This window comes from Pristis pectinata, chromosome 5, assembly GCF_009764475.1.
Source record: "Pristis pectinata isolate sPriPec2 chromosome 5, sPriPec2.1.pri, whole genome shotgun sequence".
NCBI classification, from domain to species: Eukaryota; Metazoa; Chordata; class Chondrichthyes; order Rhinopristiformes; family Pristidae; genus Pristis; species Pristis pectinata.
The window spans coordinates 85553892-85576400 of record NC_067409.1 but is presented as its reverse complement, the minus strand read 5'-3'; the positions used below and the strand labels follow the sequence as shown (position 1 = coordinate 85576400).

The following is a 22509-nucleotide window of genomic DNA, read 5'->3' as shown; positions in this document are numbered from 1 at the left end:
TTAACCAATCCTCTACACATGCTAATACATTACCCCCAACTCCATGCATCCTTATCTTGTGGATAAGACTTTTATGTAGCACCTTATTGAACACCTTCTGGAAATCCAAGTATACAACATTCACCTGTTCCTCTCTATCCACTGCATTAATTTTATCCTCAAAGAACTCCAGTAGGTTTGTCAAACAGGACCTGCCTTTCCTGAATCCATGCTGTGTCTGCCTGACGGAACCACTTCTATCCAGATGTCTCACTATTTCTTCCTTAATGATAGCTTCAAGCATTTTCCCGACTACAGACATTAAGCTAACTGGCCTATAGTTACCTGCCTTTTGCCCACATCCTTTTTTAAAAAGTGGCATGACTTTCACTGTCTTCCATTCTGCTGGAACCTGCCCAGAGTGCAGAGAATTTTGGTAAATTATCACAAACGCCTCTACTTTAACTTCCGCCATTTCTTTCAGTACCCTGGGATGCATCCCATCAGAACCAGGGGACTTGTCTACCTTTAGGCCCACTAGTTTGCTCATCACTACCTCTTTAGTGACAGCAATTGTATTGAGGTCTTCACCTCCCATCACATCCATAACATCTCTCTTTGGCATGTTAGACATGTCCTCCACCATGAAGACCGACATAAAATAGTCGTTCAAGGCCTCGCCCATTTCCACATTACCCAATATTAATTCCACCTTCTCATCTTCCAAGGGACCTACATTCACTTTACCTACCCTTTTCCGCTTTAAATAAATATGAAAGCTTTTACTTAAAATCACTACCTCTTTCTTGTCTCCTAAGGTGCTCCTTAAAACTTATCTCTTTGACCAAGTTAGTTAGTTACTTAGTTTCATTCCTTCCTTCCCTTCCTTCCCTTCTTTCCTTCCATTCCCTCTCTCCCTCCTTTCTTCCTTCCTTTCCTTCTTGCAATGTACAATCATTAGCAAACAACTCTTGTGATCTTATCATGCAAGGAAGGTCATTGATGAACCAGGTGAGTGTGGTTGGGTCTTGGACACTGCAATGAGAAGTTCCTGCAGTGATCTGCTGGGGCGGGGATGATTGACCTCTAAAAACCACAACCATCTTGGGTGAGACATGACTGCAGCCACTGAAGTGTTTTCCCCTTCAAGCCCCTTGATCTCAGTTTTACCAGAGCTCCTTGATGCCACTCTGTCAAACGTTGCCTCAATGAGGTCAGTTACTTTCACCTCAACTCTGGAATTTTGAAATTCAGCTGCTTGGTCCCTGTTTGTCAAGGGCTGTGATAAAGTCAGAGCTGAATGGTCCTGATGAAACCTAAAATGGGCATCGGTGAGCAGCTTACTGGAAAGTGGGTGCTGCTTGATAGCACTTTGATGATACTTTCTCTCACTGCTAATGAGTCTTTATTATCCTAATAACTTCTTCTTTGGCTCAGTGCCAATTTTTGTCATTTTATTTTCCTGTAACATAGCTCGTAACATTGTCCTAACCGTAAAATGGTTTATAAATATATTAATTCAAGTCATTGTTGTAATATTACATTATTGTTTACAAAGCTCTAACATTCTTCACAATGTCTCCAGTCCAGTCTTTCTATGGCCCCACAGACTACTGCTTCTATGTTGATATTGCTAAACTTTTTGTAGAGTATCTCAGGTGATCCATGATTTACCTTTCTTGACATGTACAACTGTCAATTGTGTACTGGCTCCATGATTTCATGAGAAAGTTGCTTCTGCTGAGTCCCACTCAGTTTGCTCAGACAGTATCCATGTGCCACTTGTAATTGGAGCCAGATGTTGACTCCTCAGCAGGTAATTCATTGCTTCCATTGCTCAACAGCTTTTTATCTATTTTCTCCTATTCATTTTGGCAGAGGATATTCCAAAGAAGCGGCTACTTTCTGTAATGTATGTTAGACAGCTTTCCATGCTAGGTACTGAGCAACTACTGCTAAGTCACCTCATAAGAGGTCAGATTTATCAACCACTCCAAACACTATCCAAAGCTTTATAGTTATGAGGTGGTAATGTTAATGTTGGGCAGAATTTGAGATCAGAAGGAAAGACACCAAAATGATGAATTTGGAATGAAGACATACAAGTATGGTTTAAAGAATGTAAAAATTTGCCTTCCATTTCCTTTCCTATTAGTTCTTCATTTCTCTGAATATTACCAGCCTGCTTCATGCTTATATTGTTTATTATCTTCTTCGCAGCCATGTGTTATACTTTCTTCACATCTCTCTGAATCAGTTATATGTCTTTGTAGTTATCTTCCTTTTTTTATTTTCACTAGCTTGAATATTTCTGCCTTTGTCAGTAGTCTAAATTCACTGTGCACAGTGTGTGACTGTGCTGCACAGGCAGTCAAGATTGAGATGATTGAGTGAAGAAACAATCCTGGTTGCTTCAGCTTCATTGCTGGTAAAATAAAGAAAATGCTGCAAACCTGGCATGCATAAGGCAGGAAATGTCATGAGGAGGAAGGACAAAGCAGTCTTATCTGACTTTTATTAATGCAATTGTTAAATCCTTTTTGTTGTGCAGAGAAAAATCTGGAGCAGCAAATTCTTCAGGAGCAGCTGAATCGTCTCAAGGAAAGAAATCACGAATTGAGTTTGACAGCAGAGCACCTCAGTGCACACATGTTGGTAAGAAATGACTGAATGATCACCAGATGGCTAGACCTGAAGCTGCTTCCGAAAGGACGTTATTTTTAAGCAGGGTATCTCTGCATATCATGAGCATTTTAGTATTGATGTAATATTTTGCAGTCCTAATGACTTTCAGTTCCATTTATTCTAACAAAAGTGTTGCATCACTTATAGGAGATGCATCTACGATATATTACTCTAAAATATCATCTGTTATTCAGAGTAGATAATTAGTTGTCTAGAAATTCATCACTGGATGGTAGTGCTAATCTGCTTTTCCACCCAACCATTGCACCACCTTCCAGATATTATTTACAAAGGGAGTTATTTCCAGGTGCCTATTAAGAGAAAGGAAGTCTTACATGGTTTCTCCATGAGCAGAAGGGCAAGCCCAGTTTAGTATTACGAGATATTTAACACCCACCTGATTACATTCCTCTGTCAGCCTATGTAATCTATAAAATAAAGTTTGTCATGTGACTTACCTCATGCGAGAAGATCACAGCACAGGTATTGTCTTTCAGGGTCAGATGCAGATGTTCGCCCTCACACACCTTCCAAGAGGGGATTAGAGACCTCTGAAGTTACATGGTCTTTATTTGCTAGCCAGTCCTTTTCATGTACAGAGGTACATTTTAATTAAAACACAAGATCTTCTAGAAAACAAAATGCTCCAGTGGAATATTAGAGCCTGAGAGGGGCCGAAGGGCTGATAGGAGGGTGGGTGGGGGGGAGCACAGGCTGCGGTTAGTGTTCACAGAGGCCATGTCTCTAGCCTCTGCAAATTTTGATAAAAACAAATAGGCACATCAATAAATAAACTGAATGCTAATACTCGGGCCACCTCAATTAACTCTTCCTCTGCTACATTAACAACTGCACTGGTGCTGCTTCCTGCACTCATAAGCAACTTCGAAAAATTCATTACTTTTGCTGCCAGTTTCCAATCTGTTCTCACCTTCACATCATCCATCTCTGACTCTTCCTTTTTTGGATATCTCTGTCTCGATCTCAGGGGATAGGCTGGAGACCAAAATCCATCCAAAAATCTGGTTTTCTCTGCATTGGAGAACTAGTTAGGTGACCAATTTGCGAAGCACCTGCATTCAGTATTCATGGGTAACCTTGAGCTTCCAGTTACCTGCCACTTTAGTTCTCCATTCCACTCCCACTCTGATCTATCTGTCATTGACCCCCTGCACCATTAGGTTCAATGTAAGTTTGAGCAAAAACACCTCATCTTCTGTCTGGGCACATGGCTGACTTCTGGACTTAATATCAAATTCTACAACTTCAGGTAACTCCTTTTCTTTGTCTGTATCAAAACTAGGTATTTCTGTTGTAGAATCATCCCTCTGTGATATTGGCTGTTTTTCTCTCTTCATTAGTACAACCTGCCAGGCATGTCCTACAGCTCTGCATTTTGCAACTTTTACATTCCTTTGTTTGTGTTCTCATTCTCTAACTGCCCTTATTTCATAGGTTTTATATTCTTGTCTCATAAACTGCTCCCATTAACCCATCAACCAGACGACCTCCTTTATAACTTATCCCCATGACAAACTTTGCCTCACATATCAGAGATATTCCCTTTATCCCATCCATCTTTCCTCCATCTTCTCTGCAATTTAAAACTGTATTGTTTTCTCTTTCCCAGTTCTGATAAAGGGTTTTTGACATGAAACATTGACTCTATTTCTCTCTTCATAGATGCTGTTTGATCTGCTGGATGTTTCCAGCATTTCCTGTTTTTATTTCAGATTTCCTGCATCTGCAGATTTTTTAAATTTTAATTAAATATTATAATATGGCTACATTTTCTATTCTGGTGATAGCCATAACTTATATTCTGGTGATATCAGTATTCCACAAGAAATTTTGGTTGTATATTAATGTGTTTCTGGGAATTATTTATCCTCACCCTTCACCACACCCCTACACAAACTTGGGAATCCTACTTCTACAAAGGGTCTGAAACCCTTGAGCTCTCAGGACAATTAAAAGGAGTTACTTGCAGTCAATGTTTAGAGAAAGGAACTTTTTTTTAACATGGCTTCTCCCTGAGCAGAAGAATCACAAGCCCAGTAGCATTAAGAGTTATTTAACTCCCAATAGGTTATATTCCCCTGACAATCCATTTAATTCCACAGTATTACTATACATTCCACAAAATAAAGAAAGGGGTTATCATATCGTATGAGAGAATATCTCAGCGTTGGGATTGTCCTTGGGTAAATAAGCAGAAGCAATATGTACAATAACCTCTCTCTAACTCAGAGAAAATCACAGCACAGAAGTATTCTGAAGGCAGATAGCATTAAAGCAGCAAAGTTAGAATTACCTCCTATTATGCTGCTGTAAACTTGAAGAAAGAACTGATTTCAAAAACAGCCACCATCACTGAAAAACATATAAATAATTGGAGGATTAGTTAGAGGGTAGTGAGAAGGTTGCGCAGAAAAGAAGCCCCTCTAGTTGTTATGTTTATAACCATTCTGCTCCCAAACTATAACCTTTCAGTACCATATCAAAGTCATTATAAAAAAATGCTTTTTGGATTTCCAGGCTTGCCTTATTCTGTTAATTGTATTAGAAACATGAGACCTTTGATCCTACTGAATTGTGAATCATGTTCAAGGAGAATCCTGCTCTCAAGTGCTGTTTACTAAAATATTTGCAGATTTGGCCACCAGTTATAATTAGAAGTCTGTATGTTTAATATGTCAGCAAGGCCAATTACGTTTTGTCCTCTGTTATCTAAGAAACTACCTGTTTTCTACACTTGCAATTATTACACAGCACAAATCAATTGTATGAGGGTAGTACAAATTAGTTCTTCATCAGTAATTCAAAAATAAGTTGTTAGTTTTACCTGGAAATTCAGATTTTCCTTCCTTTATGGTAAGTCAGTTTTGCCATTTTCTATTCTGGTGACAGCATAACTTATATTCCAATGATATCCATATTCCACAAGATATTTTAGTAGTATTTTAATATGTTTTTGAGAATTATTTATCCTCACCCTTCACCACACCCCTACACAAACTTGGGAAACCTACTTCTACAAAGGGTCTGGAACCCTTGGGCTCTCAGGACCATTAAAGGGAGTTAATTACTAATACAAGAGTTAAATATGTGAGGCCCAATCTTCTGTTCCTTTCACCATCACCACCCCACCCCACTCCCAATTTCTGCTATTCCTGGAGTGAATGGCTTTGAAAGAGCGTGTCAGCCATTATTGAAAGATGGTTGGGAAGATATTGAAAACGTAAGTCCATCCCAAGGAAGGTAATCAATCTTAAAATGATAAATTACAATCTTGCACATGCTGTATTTAATTTTGTTTTTTTATCAGACTAACCTTCAGCTGCCCTCATGAACAGCATAGTCTGGTCGGGTACCAGAGGTGCCCAAGGCCAGAACAGCCATTTTCCTACCCACCACTATGCCAGTTCTGCAGCAAAAATGGGAATTTCATAGTCACTGAAATGAACAAAATTCCAGAAAATTCACAATTTACCAGGATAAGCAACTGCCTGGTGGATTGGTCCATCAACCTCCCATCAGATATTACCAAGCTGCAAAATTCAATTTGCTAACTTTTATAAAAAAATACTAGTTTCTTAACTAATTCTATGTATCTAGTTTTGAAAACTGGTCTCTCTAACTGGTTAAGCTCCATCTCTGCACTACCCACATAAACATCTCCAGAAACTGTTATCCTCAATCCCTTCCCATTCCCACTGTAAAATCACTAAGCCCTTATCCCTACTCACTCAGTGATTGGGAGGTGGCCGTATCAAACCCACACAGACAGCAGTGAAAATATGTAGAGCAAAAGAAGTTTTTTATTTATCATTTGCAAGTCCCATTTCTGATAGTGTTAATGATCCAAGAAGGACTAAAAATTGGGTCATCTCAGTTTTTAAAAACATATAGTTAATTATCACGTATAACTAACTAAAGAGAAAGGCCACCACATGGTTCCAATTAAGTGTTGTACTGACAATAAATAGCTATACATATCACATTTTGTTCCTGCAGGAGTTACAGTTAAGTAAACAGAGATATGAAGTGGACCGTCAGCATCAGCAGGCTGCCCTCTGCCGCCTACGCAAGTGCCTTGATCTGACACATTGCCTGCCCACTTCATCATACAGGTGAACTGAGGAGTTTGACGCCACTTGAGCACAGGTGAAATCTCAGTGGGGAAATGTGTGCTCTGGGTTTATGTTGTTCATTTCAAGGAGATTGATAACCTTCCATTTATACCATTATCATTTGTTTCAAGAACTATCAGGATACAGCATGGAAGTTTTCAAGTTATTTTCAAAAGGAAACTCTTCAGGAAACTCCCGTTGCCAAACAGCTCAGCTTGCACGCTTAGTCTTCTCAACCAAGCTTGATCCAAAGCTACTGTAGTTTTAGCACTGATCCACTGAGGACTTAAAATGCAAAGCTGGATGTAGACACCTTGAGGCTTCTCGGGTTATATTAAATAATGCAGTGAAGGCCACACTAAAGAAATGAATAAATAGTTTTGGTGCCTTTATGTATTAAATGGAAATAATATGTTTTGTTTTGCTTAAATTTGTAGTCTCGCAGCAAAAAATATGTTTTTGTAAGTTTGAATCAGAAGGGCAATTAGTCCAAAGCTCAATTGTGTAAAATAAATTGAACTTGCAAGCTTTTAAACAAATTATTATTAACTACTCATTTATTTTTTGTGGCCTCAGTAGGTTTTAAGGGTAGAAGTGACAGTCATAAACATTTAACAGTTACAAATTCCTCCCTTTGCTTCATTAACAGAAGTGTTAACCTATTTCAGGTTATTGTCTTTGTTAAAATAATGTGGTGATGAATTTGAAATGAATGCTTTCAGCACTTTTACCCACTGCTTTCTTTAATGTAGTTTTCTGTTAATGCCACACTTTGCCTAACATGTGGAGCTTTGTACTTTTGATGTTTATATATATTCACAGTGAACCCTCTTTTGGTTTGTATATTTATAGTATTATTCAGTGATTATAAAGTTAAATGTATATTTTGATGTTTTGCAGCAGGTTTGCTTTTAATCCAGTTGTTGGTAATAAAAAGGTACAGATTTACAATGAAATAAATAGATAAATGCAGAGCTAGGGACCGAATTTTGTAAAAGAATAGATCTGTTATTTTTATTTTGTGGCACAAATAATGTAAATGTTAAGGAAAAACTACCTTTTACTACACAGCACCACTTTTAATATTTAGAAATTACTTGAAGTACTCTTTCTATATTTTTGTTGTATTGAAGTTAATTAAAGCAGAAATCTTGCGTAACAGATTAATGAAACTGGCCTCACTCTGAATAGGGATCATAAAATGCCTTTATTTCCAAGCATCATGATATTTTTAACATGATATAGCATGTGAATTTTTCTCAGTTTCCAATAAAGGCAAAAATTCAAGTGAATCTAGTTAGTTAAAGATTGCCTGAAATAAATTTTAATTGCAGGAGGTATTGTAATCATTAAGGAAATTGTTATATACAATCTGATGCACTTCTGTGCAATGAAGTTTTTGTTTCTAAATACTAGCCTTGTGCTACTAAAACTTTGCTTCCATTAAACATTTTGTAGCAGTTACTAAAAAGATAGCTTTAGATAGCTTTAGACTATTTTCAGGAGTAGTTCCTCAATTAAATTATTAGTAGAAAATTTTGAAATTGTGACTGTTTACCTTAAGTCCTCCAAAGTAAGTTGGATTTCATTCATTCATTATGTTTTAAACATTGGCCAAGTGAACAAACTAAATCACATACTTAAATAAGATTGGTCTAGTTGTTTGTTAACAAAGCCCAGACTTTACTACAAGCAACAGTTTTCAAAATGTAGCAGGTATTTATTATTTTAAGTCATGATTTTTAAATATTTATTCATTTTGTCTGCTGTGACTAAAATAAGCATTTGTTAATAAAGTTTTGTATGCATCAAGCTTCTCCAATTTAATCAATGCTTCAGTGATATATATTCAAAATGTGATATTTAGAATTCATATGCGCACATAATCCATGATTGTGTATAATTTATGTATATCTGCAGTGCACCACACCAGTTTCAAGTTATGTATTTGACAGGAATTCAGTGTGTCACTACCTACAGAGATATTTTACTCAAGGGATGTAAGATTGTGCCTCCAACCAACCTTGCATCCATTTTCATGCTTCCAAATTCTCCGAGGGCCTGAAATTTAATATCAGTTAGTTGCATACAATGAATAAAAATGCTTTTCTTCATCACCTTTCTTTAAGAGATAAAAGACCATAACTTAGCACCCACTTAAGACAATGATAGCAGTTAAAGCTGCCAACTTTCAGTATTCAGGCCTGTGTCTTGACATCACAAGTAAATTAATGTAAACAATACAAATTTTTTCTAGACAACCCTAACTTACTCTACAGTTGCTTCAAATAATTCAGCTTGAACATTTATGAGAAAACAACTCATTCATATATTCATTCTCTATTAATCCCAGCTCCATTATTACCAGACCTTTTCCAAATGAGAAAAATCATTTACAATATCTTTTTTAAGTCCAGAAAAGATTGATAATGTATCCAGTGTCAATCATGGCTCTGCTGGTAGCTTTATAACCTCTGTGTTAGATGGATGTTGGTTTGTTTCCCTCCAGAGGCTTGAACATCGAATCTAGGCTTATTGTACTACTTATGTGAGGAGGTATATTTTGGATGAAGTGTTAAACCAAGCCCCAGTCCTTTCAGATGAATGTAAAAGACTACATTGCATAAGGAAGAGGAACAAGCTTACCCCTTGGCAAATACTTATCCTGCAACCAAAATTAGTGAAACAGTTTGGGTTAAAAGAAAAACAGTTGCATGATACTTATATGTTACATATTTGAATTGAGGTATAGCATTGATTACAAATTTTAATGTCACTTCTTTGCATGAATAGCCCATTATGTGACTCTTTTTTAATCTTTTTATTAATTTCAGATTAGTACAAAATAATATATATAACATTAGTAATAACACACATGGTGCAGAGAGATCAGGGTAAAAATCTTAACAGTTAATATATATAATCACAAGGAGTAAAAGAAAGTAATCTAGACCTTCCGCTCTCTTATTAAGTGAACACAATATAAAAGGAACGATTGAAAAGAGATGTAATTATATGAGAAAAGAACCCCCAAATCAAAAGAAAATGATAATAAACTAAGAGAAACCAAAAACTTTGAAAAAAAACTGGACTGATATTTCTTCAATTAAAAAAAACATTATTATGTCGTCAACTCCGCTCCTCTGTATTCAAGGGTTATTGATAGGGATTTGAAAAAGGTCAGCTTATATCATATGGAAATACTGAATAAATGGACTCCAAACTTCCTCAAATTTAAGCGAAGGATCAACAGGACCACTCCTAATTTTTTCTAAGTTTAAACATGCTATAGTTTGAGAAAACCACTGAAAAGTGGTGGGAGGTATTGGATCCTTCCATTTGAACAAAATGGATCACTTGGCCATTAATGTGACAAAGGCGATCATACAATGAGCAGAAGCGGATAAATGGCGAGATTCCATCATTGGTTACCCAAAAATTGCAGTAATAGGATGAGGTTGTAACTCAATGTTCAATACAGATGAAATAATGTTAAAAATGTCTTTCCAATATTTTTCCAAAAGGGGACAAGACCAAAACATATGTGTCAGGTAAGCCACCTTCGAATTACATCTGTCACATATAGGATTTATAGGATGATAAAAATGGGCTAACTTGTCCTTGGACATATGGGTCCTGTGAACCACCTTAAGCTGTATCAAGGAATGTCTAGCACACATTGAAGATGTATTAACTAATTGAAGAATTTTCTTCCATGTCTCTGTGGATAAAAGTATCTAGAGTTCTCTTTCCCATTCCTTCTTAATTTTATCAAGTTCCTCTAAACGTATTTTCATAATCCGATCATAAATTATTGCTATCAGGCCCTTCTGATAAGGATTAAAACCTAAAATTTTTTCCACAATTTCAATTTTATATGGTGTCGGAAAAGAAGGTAAAGTAACTTTTAAAAAATTTTGAATCTAAGTATCGAAAAAAATGTGATCTCGGCAGATTGTATTTATTAGACAACTGTTCAAAAGATAAGAAACAGTTATCAATGAACAAATCTCGAAAACATGTTATACTCTTCATTTTCCATAAGGAAAAAGCTGAGTCAATTCTAGATGGTTGAAAGAAAAAAATTAGATTGAATAAGACTTGATAAATTTATTCAATCCAAAAAATTTACGAAATTGAAACCATATCCGTATTGTATGTTTAATTATTGGATTAGTCATCTGTTTACTTAATTTAGTAAGTGCAAAAGGGAATGAAGCTCCTAAAATAGAAACTAATGAAAATCCTTGCACTGATTCACACTCAAGGTGTACCCAACAGAGACAGTGAATTGCATCTAAATCTTGCGCCCAGAAAATTAAGTATCTAATATTAATTGCCCAATTGTAAAATCTAAAATTAGGCAAAACCATACCACCATCCTTTTTTTAGTTTTTGTAAATATTTCTTACTTAACCTTGGGTTTTTATTCTGCCATATATATGAAAGAATTTTGGAATCAATAGCGTCGAAAAAAGATTTTGAGATAAAAGTTGGAATCGCCTGAAATAGATACAAAAATTTCGGTAAACTATTCATCTTAACTGCAGTAATTCGGCCAATCAATGATAAAGAGAGTGGGGACCATTTAGTAAATAATTGTTTAACGTAATCAATTAAAGGTAAAAAGTTAACTTTAAATAAGTCCTTGTGTTTCTTGGTAATTTTAACACCCAGGTACGTAAAGTAATCAGTCACTCATCTAAATGGTGATTGCCTATAAATTGGGACTTGCATGTTTAATGGGAAAAGTTCACTCTTATTAAGATTTGATCTATAGCCAGAGAAAACACTAAACTGAGCAAGTAGTGATAATACCACGGGGATAGATTTCTCCGGGTTAGAGATATAAAGTAACAGGTCACCTGCATAAAGAGATATCTTATAAGTCCCCTTTCCACGAGTGATACCAAATATGTTAGAAGAATCCTGAATGGCAATTGCCAAAGGTTCCAAAGCAATATTAAATAATAAAGGACTTAGAGGGCAACCCTGTCTAGTGCCTCAAAAAAGCCTGAACAAGGGGGATCTCTGATTATTAGTAAGTATTGAAGCCATAGGTGTGTGGTAAATCAATTTGACCGCGGATATGAAATTTGAACTAAAATTAAATTTCTCAAGCGTGTTAAATAAATATTCCCATTTGACTCTATCAAACGCCTTCTCGGCATCTAGCGAAATAACACATTCTGGAATTACAGATGAAGCGGTATATATAATATTCATTAACCTCCTAATATTAAAATGCAAATAACGATTCTTAATGAATCCTGTCTGGTCATCAGAAATAATTTGTGGAAGTACCTTTCCAGTCTAGAAGCCAATATTTTGGAAAAAATTTTAGAATCCACATTCAATAAAGAAATAGGTCTATAAGATGCACATACAGTGGGATCTTTATCCTTTTTAAGAATTAAAGAAATGTTTGCTTTATAAAAAGATTGTGGTAATTTACCCACTGATAGGGCGTCTTTAAAAGTTTTACCTAACCAGGGAGAGAGAAGGTCAGAAAAGGATTTAAAAAATTCAACTGTATACACATCAAGGCCGGGTGTTTTACCCAAATTCATTGAAGAAATTACTTTCTTTATTTCTTCCTCCAAAATGGGTGCATCTAATATTAAACGTTCATTAAGTGATAATTTTGGAGTCTTCAAATTCCTTAAAAATTCGTGCATTGATGTAGAATCCTCAGGAGATTCTGATTGATATAAAGAAGTATAAAATTCTTGAAAAGATTCGTTAATTTGATCATGGTCTACTGTGTAGTTACCATCTCGTTTACAAACCTTAATAATCTGACGTTTAGTTGAAATGGCTTTCAGTTGATTGGCCAACAATTATGTGACTCTGGATAGCATGTTTTTCTGTGTGTGATGAGCAATGATGCAGTAGTGATAACAACTTTCATGCCCCATGCGATTGACGTTGCAGCTGCAACATCGGATCGCACACACACAATGAAGAAATGGCATGGCACATTGAGACCCTAATAGAAGACAAAGAGACCCTAATAGAAGGAAGCAGGTCCATTTAAAGGGTCTGTACTTAACTGCATCAATGATGGGGAGTCTGGTATAGCTGATGTTCATAGATTCAGTTTCGTGCAACACCCTGGTAGATTTCTTTGCACTGAGTGTTCCAAACCTTCACCTGGATAGTCAACTGTGGTGCCATGAACTTCAGTCCTGTGTTGGAGAAGTAAGTTTCCCGTTACATATCTACTTGGCACTCCAAACAGCTGATCACCCCAACAGTCCCACAACTTCCAAATGCGATTGCAGTTGAGAACTCCTGGTCAAGAGCCCCAGCCATGATGGAACGTTGGGCAGGTTTGTTGGCAGTTCATGCACAATACCCAAAATTACAGCCAGGTGTTTTGCACAGCCAAGCAATAAAACTGTGGATTGCACCACAATTGTACCAGATGCCTTATGTGTTATGCACTCAAAATTCACTCCCTTGTGGCTCTGGATCAAACTGGCACAGTTCCACCAAGGTTAGAAAAGGAGAATGTCTGAAAGTTGTACTGCACTCATTTTGGTGTACAAAATGTGTACAGTTAGCACTAATGCCAAATCAGAGGCCACTAAAATATTTCAAAATTGGGCTATCCTTGCTTTAAGAAAGTATTTGTGAGATTTATGTGTTAAAATCTAATCTGCCCTTTTCACATACACTGCCAGTTGCCAGAGAGGCATCGAAAAGTGAGATCCCAGAGGGACACTAATTCACACGGGTTTCATTACTTTCATCATGATGTGTTCCTTGTTGAACTGTGTGTTGATTACACAGATCATAAATCACGTTCTTTTGATCCAATTTCTGCCATTAAGGAAAAAATGTGCACTGGGTATGTTAATGACATCATTATGTGTGCAGAATACAATGGTGAAATGACATCAGAGTGAGGATAAATTGCACCAGGAAATTCCCTGTCCAATTTCCCAATGGAAAATGCGTGCAAAAAGTTCAAAATGTGTCCAGAAACAAGGTTTTATTTGCTGCTTACACATAAAAAGGAGCAAATGGATTTTCTGTGATCCAAATTCTAGATTCAATTGCTCAAGCTCATGTGTTGAAACTGAAATGCCGAAGCAATAAAATTCTCTCAATTCAAGAACAGTCCCTCTAAATTGCAAAATTGTAACTGCAGTCTCTCGGTTTAAGAAATGCAAGAGAAAAAAACCAGTAATTTAAAGGCCTACTAATCTAACATCTCATGTGGAAAATCCTAAATCAGGACAGTGGTTGAGTACTAGGAGAAATTCGTTGATTGAAATGGGTAAGTCATGTCCAAGGCATCCAATTTTTTTCTGCAAGGGAACATTTATGAATGTATACCTATAAATTGTTAGGTAGGGCATGTCAACGTGAGGAAATAGGATGTGCTGGAACTTTTGAAAAACATTAGGATCGATAAGTCACCAGGGCCGGACAGGATATATCTAAGGTTATTACAAGAAGCGAGGGAAGAGATTGCTGCGCCTTTGGTGATGATCTTTGCATCCTGGCCACAGGAGTAGTGCCAGATGATTGGAGAGTGGCAAATGTTGTTCCTTTGTTTAAGAAAGGGAGTAGGGATAACCCTGGGAATTAGAGACCAGTGAGTCTTACTTCAGTGGTGGGCAAATTACTGGAGAAGATTCTTAGACACAGGATTTATGGGCATTTGGAGAAGCATAGACTGATTAGGGACAGTCAGCATGGCTTTCTGAGGGGCATGTCATGCTTCACGAGCCGGATTGAATTCTTTCAGGATGTGACAAAGCACATTGATGAAGGCAGAGCAGTGGATGTGGTGTACATGGATTTCAGTAAGGCGTTTGATAAGGTTCCTCATGGAAAGCTCATTTAGAAAGTCAGGAGTCATGGGATCCAGGGAAGCTTGGCTGTGTGGATTCAGAATTGGCTCGCTCATAGAAGACAGAGGGTGGTGGTAGATGGAGCGTATTCTGCCTGGAGGTCATTGGCCAGTGGTGTTCCGCAGGGATCTGTTCTGGGACCCCTGCTCTTTGTGATTTTTATAAATGACTTGGGTGAGGACATGGAAGGATGAGTTAGTAAATTAGATGATACAAAGGTTGGTGGTGTTGTGGATAGTGTAGAAGGTTGCTGTAGGTTACAACAGGTTATTGATAGAATGCAGACCTGGGCTGAGAAATAGCAGATGGAGTTCAACCTGGAAAAGTGTGAAGTGATACACTTCAGGAGATAGAATTTGAAGGCAGAATACAAGGTTAATGGCAGGACTCTTAGCAGTGTGGAGAAACAGAGGGATCTTGAGGTCCACGTCTATAGATCCCTCAAGGTTGCTGCTCAGGTCGATAGGGTTGTTAAGAAGGCGTATGATGTGTTAGCCTTCATTAATCGGGGTATTGAGTTCAAGAGCCACGAGGTAATGTTGCAGCTCTATAGAACTTTGGTTAGAACACACTTGGAGTATTGTGTTCAGTTCTGGTCACCTCATTATATGAAGGATATGGAAGCTTTAGAGAGGGTGCAGAGGAGATTTACCAGGATATTGCCTGGATTAGAGAGCATATCTTATGAAGATAGGCTGAGTGAGCTAGGGCTTTTCTCTTTGGAGAGAAGGAGGATGAGAGGTAACTTGATAGAGGTGTACAAGATGATAAGTGGCATAGATCGAGTGTACAGTCAGACTCTTTCCCAGGGCGACAATGGCTAACACAAGGGGGCATAATTTTAAGGTGATTGGAGGAAGATATAAGGGGGATGTCAGAGGTAAGTTTTTTTACACAGAGAGTGGTGGGTGTATGGACTGCACTGCCAGCAGAGGTTGTGGGGGCAGATGCATTAGGGACATTTAAGAGACTCTTAGATAGATACATGAATGATAGAGAAATGGACAGCTATGTGGGAGGGAAAGGTTAGATAGATCTTAGAGCAGGATAAGATGTCAGCACAACATCGTGGGCCGAAGGGCATGTACTGTGCTGTAATGTTCAATGTTCTATGTATTCCACCCTCTTCTGATGCACTAAGATTCTTCAGAAAAATGTCTGAGATTGGTTAAGATCCATCAAATGTTATACAGTGACATTTTGTACACGGAATCATATGCTAAAACTGGATTTCTGAGGTTTCCATTGGCTGCTGACCCTGGAAAGCAAGTCAGAGCTCTCAATGCAGCCACAGGAAAGACTGACATGAAGGTGGGATAAAACACAAGGGAGGGAAGACACAGCAACTTCCTCTGCATCTAGACAACCCCCACACAATGGGCTGGCCTAATCGAGTCCCACGTCAAGAGTGGCCTCCAGCTACTGTCTGGTGCACGTCGATCAAGGGATCAGTGATCGCAGCATGCAGCTCAACATTAATATGAACAAAAAGTCTGAGCTTAGTGAAGGTACCATCACAGATGCATTTTCCATTATTATGACCATTGAAAACTCAGGCTGGCAGATGCTGTGTGTAGACCCTTCAACTGCCATGTCATTTCCAACCCCTATACAATGTATTGGTTTTTCTGGGAGTGAACAACAAAGGTCATAGGTTGTCCTAAAAGCTCCAATTTCTGCTGGCAGTTGACAAAATGTGTGCTGTGTGACCAACAGTGTTATTAAGTATGCAACTGACCCCAGACATGCAACTGCGATGCCAAAGTGAATTGCACACCAAATACTTGAGTCAACTTTCCAATGGCCCTGATTTCACCCAGAGGAGACCAACAGCATGATCTGTCCCAGGCAAAACCACTTTTATGTTTAAAAGGTATGCAAAGGGGTCCATTTACTGGTTGCACTGCACATAGGTTTCTACAAGTTGCTCAATTAGGTTCAACAGAAGAGAGAGTGAGCTGGAATTAAAGTTCACAAAATCCAAGACCATTTGTTGACCTCCTTAGGACATTTGTTAGGCAGCAGAAGAACTGGGAATAATGGTTATTATGTACTCAAAATGGAAAGAAATAATTAATGGTGTCGTCAAGGATTTAGCTTAGGGTTTCAACCATTCACAGTATTTATTATTGACCAACAATGCCACAGAAAGCCAGATACCCAAGTTTGCCAGTGTATTAATTTATATAGATAGGAATGCAAAATTACAAGTGACTAATAGGACAAAGCTGTGATAGATTGCTTCAACAAACTTAAGTGTCACATCATTGGGCCAAAAAAACTGCACACACTAAAAATCCAAAACCAAAACAGAAAATGCTAGAAGCACACAGCATCAGTGGGGAGAGAAATGGAGTCAACATTTTGGTTCAGGAATCCTTTATCAGAACTGTTAAAGTGAGAGGGTAGACATGTCTTAAGTTGCAGAGAGAGAGGGAGGTGTAGAGAATACAGCAGGAATGTCTGAGAAGGGTCCAGCCCAATGTTATCAGGTTAAAATTACTTTAAAAACAGGTAGTTACAGACAGAAAAGGAAAAAGAGCAAACTGAAATAGGTATAGGCACATTTATGGAGAGACAGAAAATGAAAGAGTGACCTGAAATTATTCAATTTAAGTGCAATGGCTGTAACATAACCAGATGAAAGACTAACTCAAGCTAACATTGGGCACCAGTAGAGCAATGTAGGAGGCTAAAATCAGGACAGAGTGGGAATGGGATGGAGAATTAAATTTACAGTCCTGATGCAGGGTTTTGACTGGAAACATCAACAATGCCTTTCCTCCCACAGATGCTGCTCAGTTCACTGAATTCTTCCAGCAGATTGTTTATTGCTTCAAATTTACAGGCGACTGAAAGCTCAGGCTCAGCTTTGCAGACTGAATAAAGGTCTTCTGCAAAGCAGTCAGCCAATTGGCATTTGGTTTCTCCAGTGTAGAGGAGACCACACCATGAGCACTAAATACAACGTACTAAACTGGAAGAAGTCCAAGTACAAATCTTCCAATTTGGTGTATTGCATTCAAAGCAGATGACTAATAAAATAACAATTTTAAATCTAAGATTGACAGATTTTGGCATAAGGAGTTATGGCAGATGGATGAAATCAAGTTTCAGGTCAGCCATTGAAAGCTAGAACAAACTGAAGCTGAATGACCTCAATTTAGGCCTTCAAAAAGGGCAGCACTTCATATTAGTTGAGAACTACAATCTGCCTTCCAGTATTACAATGTGCCCTACTTTCCACAAGTTCATAGCTCAAGAAATGAAGACAAAAAAAATCTCTTGCTAAGTTTCAGAAATGTATAATAAAATGTTTTACTTAACATCTCCAGAAAGTGCAGTGAGGAACATCTAAAAAGGCTTATTAGGTTCCCCAGCATCACCTGGTGGTGAGATGAGGAACTGTGACTAGTAGAGATATAACACTGCAATTTTCAATTTAGTGCCATCTGATGGCATTACTACCACATCACACATATGTGTAAATAAATACTGAGCAGGCTGAAACTCTGAAATAAAAATAGAAAATGCTGGATGTGCAGTCAGGTAGCAACTATAGAGAGAGAAGCAAAGTAAATGTTTCTGGTTGATGACCTTTCATCAGAACTGATTTTAACTTTGTAATCCCCATGGGAAATCCTTACTTCTCATATCTAATGTAGTCTGATTCCATATACATATTTTAATATTTTATTAATTTGAAAAGATCTTCCAATGCATCACCTGCTATGAGTGAATGAGAGAGGGCAGAGGCTGCTGATAGAATTTGGAAAGAAATTTGAGAGAGCTGCTCAGAAACAATGATGTAGGCATTTTCTGATTGGATTAAAGTTTTGGACTTTTTCTCATACTCAGAGTATGTTCTTCATGCTCAGCTCAAATCATGTGACCAAACCTTTGCTTCCTGTATTTTGGTTTGTGATCATGCGTTCATCACAAACCTGATTTTTGCACAATAGCACTCTGGTCAACAGCCTTGGAACGGGATACCCTGAGACCCTCTTCATCATTGCCGGTGATTTCAACCAGGCCAAATTCAAGAGAGCATTACCAAAATATTACCAGCATGCCTCTTGTCCCACCAGGGGCCCAAACACCCTTGACCAGTGCTACACAACTATCAAAGATGCCTACCAAGCCACGCCCTGTCCACACTTTGGTAAATCAGATCACCAGGCTGTACTCCTTCCCCCTGCATACAAACAGAAGCTGAAATGGGAGGATTCAGGACAATCTGAGTGTTCCCAAACTGGAAACCATGGATGAACCAGGAGATCTATTCCCTACTGGAGTCTAGGACTGCAGCATTCAAATCAGGTGACCCTCACCTTTAGAAGAAATTGAGATACAACTTCCGACAAACTATCAGAGATGCCAAGAGACAATACCAGTCCAAAATTGAGTCCCAGACAAGCCATCAGTTGTGGCAGGGCTTACATGCTATAACAGGCTACAAAACGAAGTTGGGCAGCATCACTGGCAACAGCACATCCCTTCCTGATGAGCTTAACACGTTCTATGCACATTTTGAACGGAAGGGGATTGGTATGTCACGACCCGCTCCATCAGCTTCCAATGTACCTGAACCCATGGTCATCACTGCGTATGTAAAATCAGTCTTCCTGAGAGTGAACCCGTGGAAAGCATCTGGCCTGGACAATGTCCCTGGCCGTGTCCTCAAATCTTGTGTAGATCAGCTGGTGGGGGTATTTGCAGACATTTTTAATCTCTCCCTGTTTCAATTTGAGGTTCCCACCTGTTTTAAGAAGACCACTGTCATCCCGGTACCTCAGAAAAACAAGGTAATGTGCCTTAATGACGACCACAATCATGAAGTGCTTCGAGAAGCTGGTCATGGCACGCATTAACTCCAGCCTCCCAGACAACTTCGACCCACCGCAATTCGCCTCCCGCCGAAACAGGTCTACAGTGGATGCCATCTCCTTGGCCCTACACTCAGCTCTGGAGCATCTTGACAGTAAAGACACCTATGTTAGGCTATTGTATATTGACTACAGCTCTGCCCTCAATACTATAATTCCAAGCAAACTCATCACCAAACTCTGAGACCTGGGACTCAACACCTCCCTCTGCAACTGGATCCTTGACGTCCTGACCAACAGACCGCAATCAGTAAGGATAGACAGCAACACCTCCAGCACGATTATTCTCAACACTGGTGCCCCACAAAGCTGCATCCTCAGCCCCCTAACTCTACTCCACTCCCTATACTCTCATGACTGCGTGGCCAGATTCTGCTCTAACTCCATCTACAAGTTTGCAGATGATACCACCATAGTGGGCTGTATCTCAAATAATGATGAGTCGGAGTACAGGAAGGAGATAGAGAGTTTAGTAACATGGTGTCATAACAACAAACCTTCCCTCAATGTCAGCAAAACAGAAGAGCTGGTCATTGACTTCAGGAAGGGCAGCGGTGCACATGCTCCTGCCTGTATCAATGGTGCTGAGGTCGAGAGGGTTGAGAGCTTCAGGGTCCTTGGAGTGAACATCACTAATAGCCTGTCCTTGTCCAACCACGTAGACGCCACGAAAGTTCACCAGCGCCTCTATTTCCTCAGGAGGTTAAAGGTTAAGACCCTTACCAATTTTTATCAATACACATATAAATCATCCTATCTGGAGGCATCATAGCTTGGTACGGCAACCGCTCTGCCCAGGACCACAAGAAACTGCAGAGAGTTGTGGACACAGCTCAGCACATCATGGAAACCAGCCTCCCCTACATGTACTGTCTATACTTCTTGCTGCCTCAGTAAAGCAGCTAGCATAATCAAAGACCCCATCCAGCCTGGACCCCATCCATCTCTCTTCTCTGTTCTCCAATTGGGCAAAAGATACAAAAGCCTGAAAGCATGTACCACTAGGCTCAAGGACAGCTTAGACTATTCAATGGTTCCCTAGTATGATAAGATGGACTCTTGACCTCACAATCTACCTTGTTGTGATCTTGCACCTTATTGTCTACCTGCATTGCACTTTCTCTGTAGCTGTGACACTTTACTCTGCATTCTGTTATTGTTTTACTTTGTACTATCTCAATGCACTGTGCAATGAATTGATCTGTATGAATGGTATGCAACATAAGCTTTTCACCTTGGTACATGTGACAATAATAAACCAATTCCAATTCCAATAGTAATGAACCAGAAGTGAAACAAAAATGTATTTTTTAAAATTAAAGGACATTGTATATGAGTGTTATACATCTGTTAAAAGAAAGATATGAGCAATTGGTGCGGCAGCCACAAACCTGATTTGTAATAGGGAAACTTGCAGGATCAAAAAGCTAAGGCAAAATTAATTGTTCCTTGGGAAAAATACAAGTTAGTAAGTTATAACAGGCACGGTCTTTCATAACAAATTTGATTCACTGCTTCGATAAAGAAGTGGAGAAGATTGGTTAGTACTGCATATATGAATTTTCAAAAGGTGTTTGATTAAGCACCACATAATAAGCTAATTAGCAAAATTAAAACTGTGGTATTAAATTGTCCATGAGTCAGAGAGCAGAGATTTAATAAATGATTGTTTTTCAGAAAGGAAGTAAGTTGCTTCCCATGGACTGGTTTCAGAGCCACTGCATATTTTGATATATTTTATTGAACTGGACTTTGAAATTATGTCCTTTATATTTCGAGTGTTTTGATGACACAAAAATGCAGCAAACTGTAAGAAGAATGGTAGTACACTTCAGGAGGATGCAGACATTCTGTAAAATGAGCAAATACATTGCAGATAAAATGAATCCACAGAAGTTGCAAGTAATATTCACACTAGAAAAGTGCCAGGCAATGACCATCATCAACATGAGGGAATAACCACCAATTTTTGACATTCAATGGCATTACCATGGTCAAGTCTTAAGTAGTGTATTGACAGTCTAAAGAAACAGAGCAAACATTGGTAAATTGTAGTTGGGTATAATATAATAGGTCTAACTTGATACTGAAGGACAGTGATGGATTTGACACAAGATGGAGGACATAAAAGCTGAAAAAGCCGCAAGTACTCACCAGGTCAGGCAGTATCTGTAGAGACAGAAAGAGAGCTAATGTTTCAGGTTGATGATTTATCTCAAAATCAAGTGAAAAACTATGAATCTAAAACTTTAACTGTTTTTCGCTCCACAGACAATGCCTGAGCTGCTGAGTAGTTTCAACAATTTCTGTTTTTATGTTGGATTTCAAATATCTACATTTTGTTTTGCTTTTTGCTGGAGGACATAAAATGGTACGGAGACTTTTTAAAGGGAAATAAAATATAAATTTATATAGAAACAATAGAAATATAAAAGAAAATTGCACTTCCCGGAGGTCTGCAAGAAATTCGGGATCCCAATGATCAGTCAACGCCTTCCAAAACCAATATGAATGCCTGACTTTTTGCTTCCAGCTTTTTGCAGCTTGTGGTTTTACTTGAGTGAATGCAAGTACCAGGGAATGCCAACTCAGCAGAGGAGTGTTTTCTAAGTAATGCACAACACTGTCCAATGCACGAAGAGCTAGGGCTGTGGTGTTGGGGATGCATGGGCTTTGCTGCGTGAGCACCTAGACACGCGGGCTGGTAATCATTCATTCCCACCATCTACGGTCCCGGGCCAGCGTGTGCTCCAGTGGCTTGGTGATTCCTTCTTATGCAGCGTTCTGAACGGTGTTGCATGAATGGCATTCCCCATCCCAGCACTATGTATTATTTTTATTAGGGACGTCCACCTGTGCGCTATTGAATTTAAAACAACACAGAAAATATTAAAGACAATTGTAAACTATTTAATGTGCGGCAGTCAATGTTTGGGAGTCTTGAAGCCAAGCTGCTATAGC

At 38.6% G+C, this 22509-nt stretch overlaps 1 protein-coding gene across 4 annotated transcripts in view; it reads left to right on the top strand.

Moving 5' to 3' along the window:
- LOC127570639 (genetic suppressor element 1-like) overlaps positions 1 to 8582 on the top strand; it is a 208979-nt gene extending 200397 nt beyond the window's left edge. For 3 of the 4 annotated variants that reach the window (XM_052016385.1, XM_052016384.1, XM_052016383.1), the window contains 2 exons: positions 2531 to 2634; positions 6682 to 8582. In XM_052016385.1, the coding sequence (XP_051872345.1) occupies positions 2531 to 2634; positions 6682 to 6801 (224 nt within the window). In that variant the 3' untranslated portion in view covers positions 6802 to 8582. The remainder of the gene's footprint in view (positions 1 to 2530; positions 2635 to 6681) is intronic. The other variant, XM_052016382.1, reaches the window with a different exon arrangement.
- The last annotated feature ends 13927 nt before the right edge of the window (positions 8583 to 22509 follow it).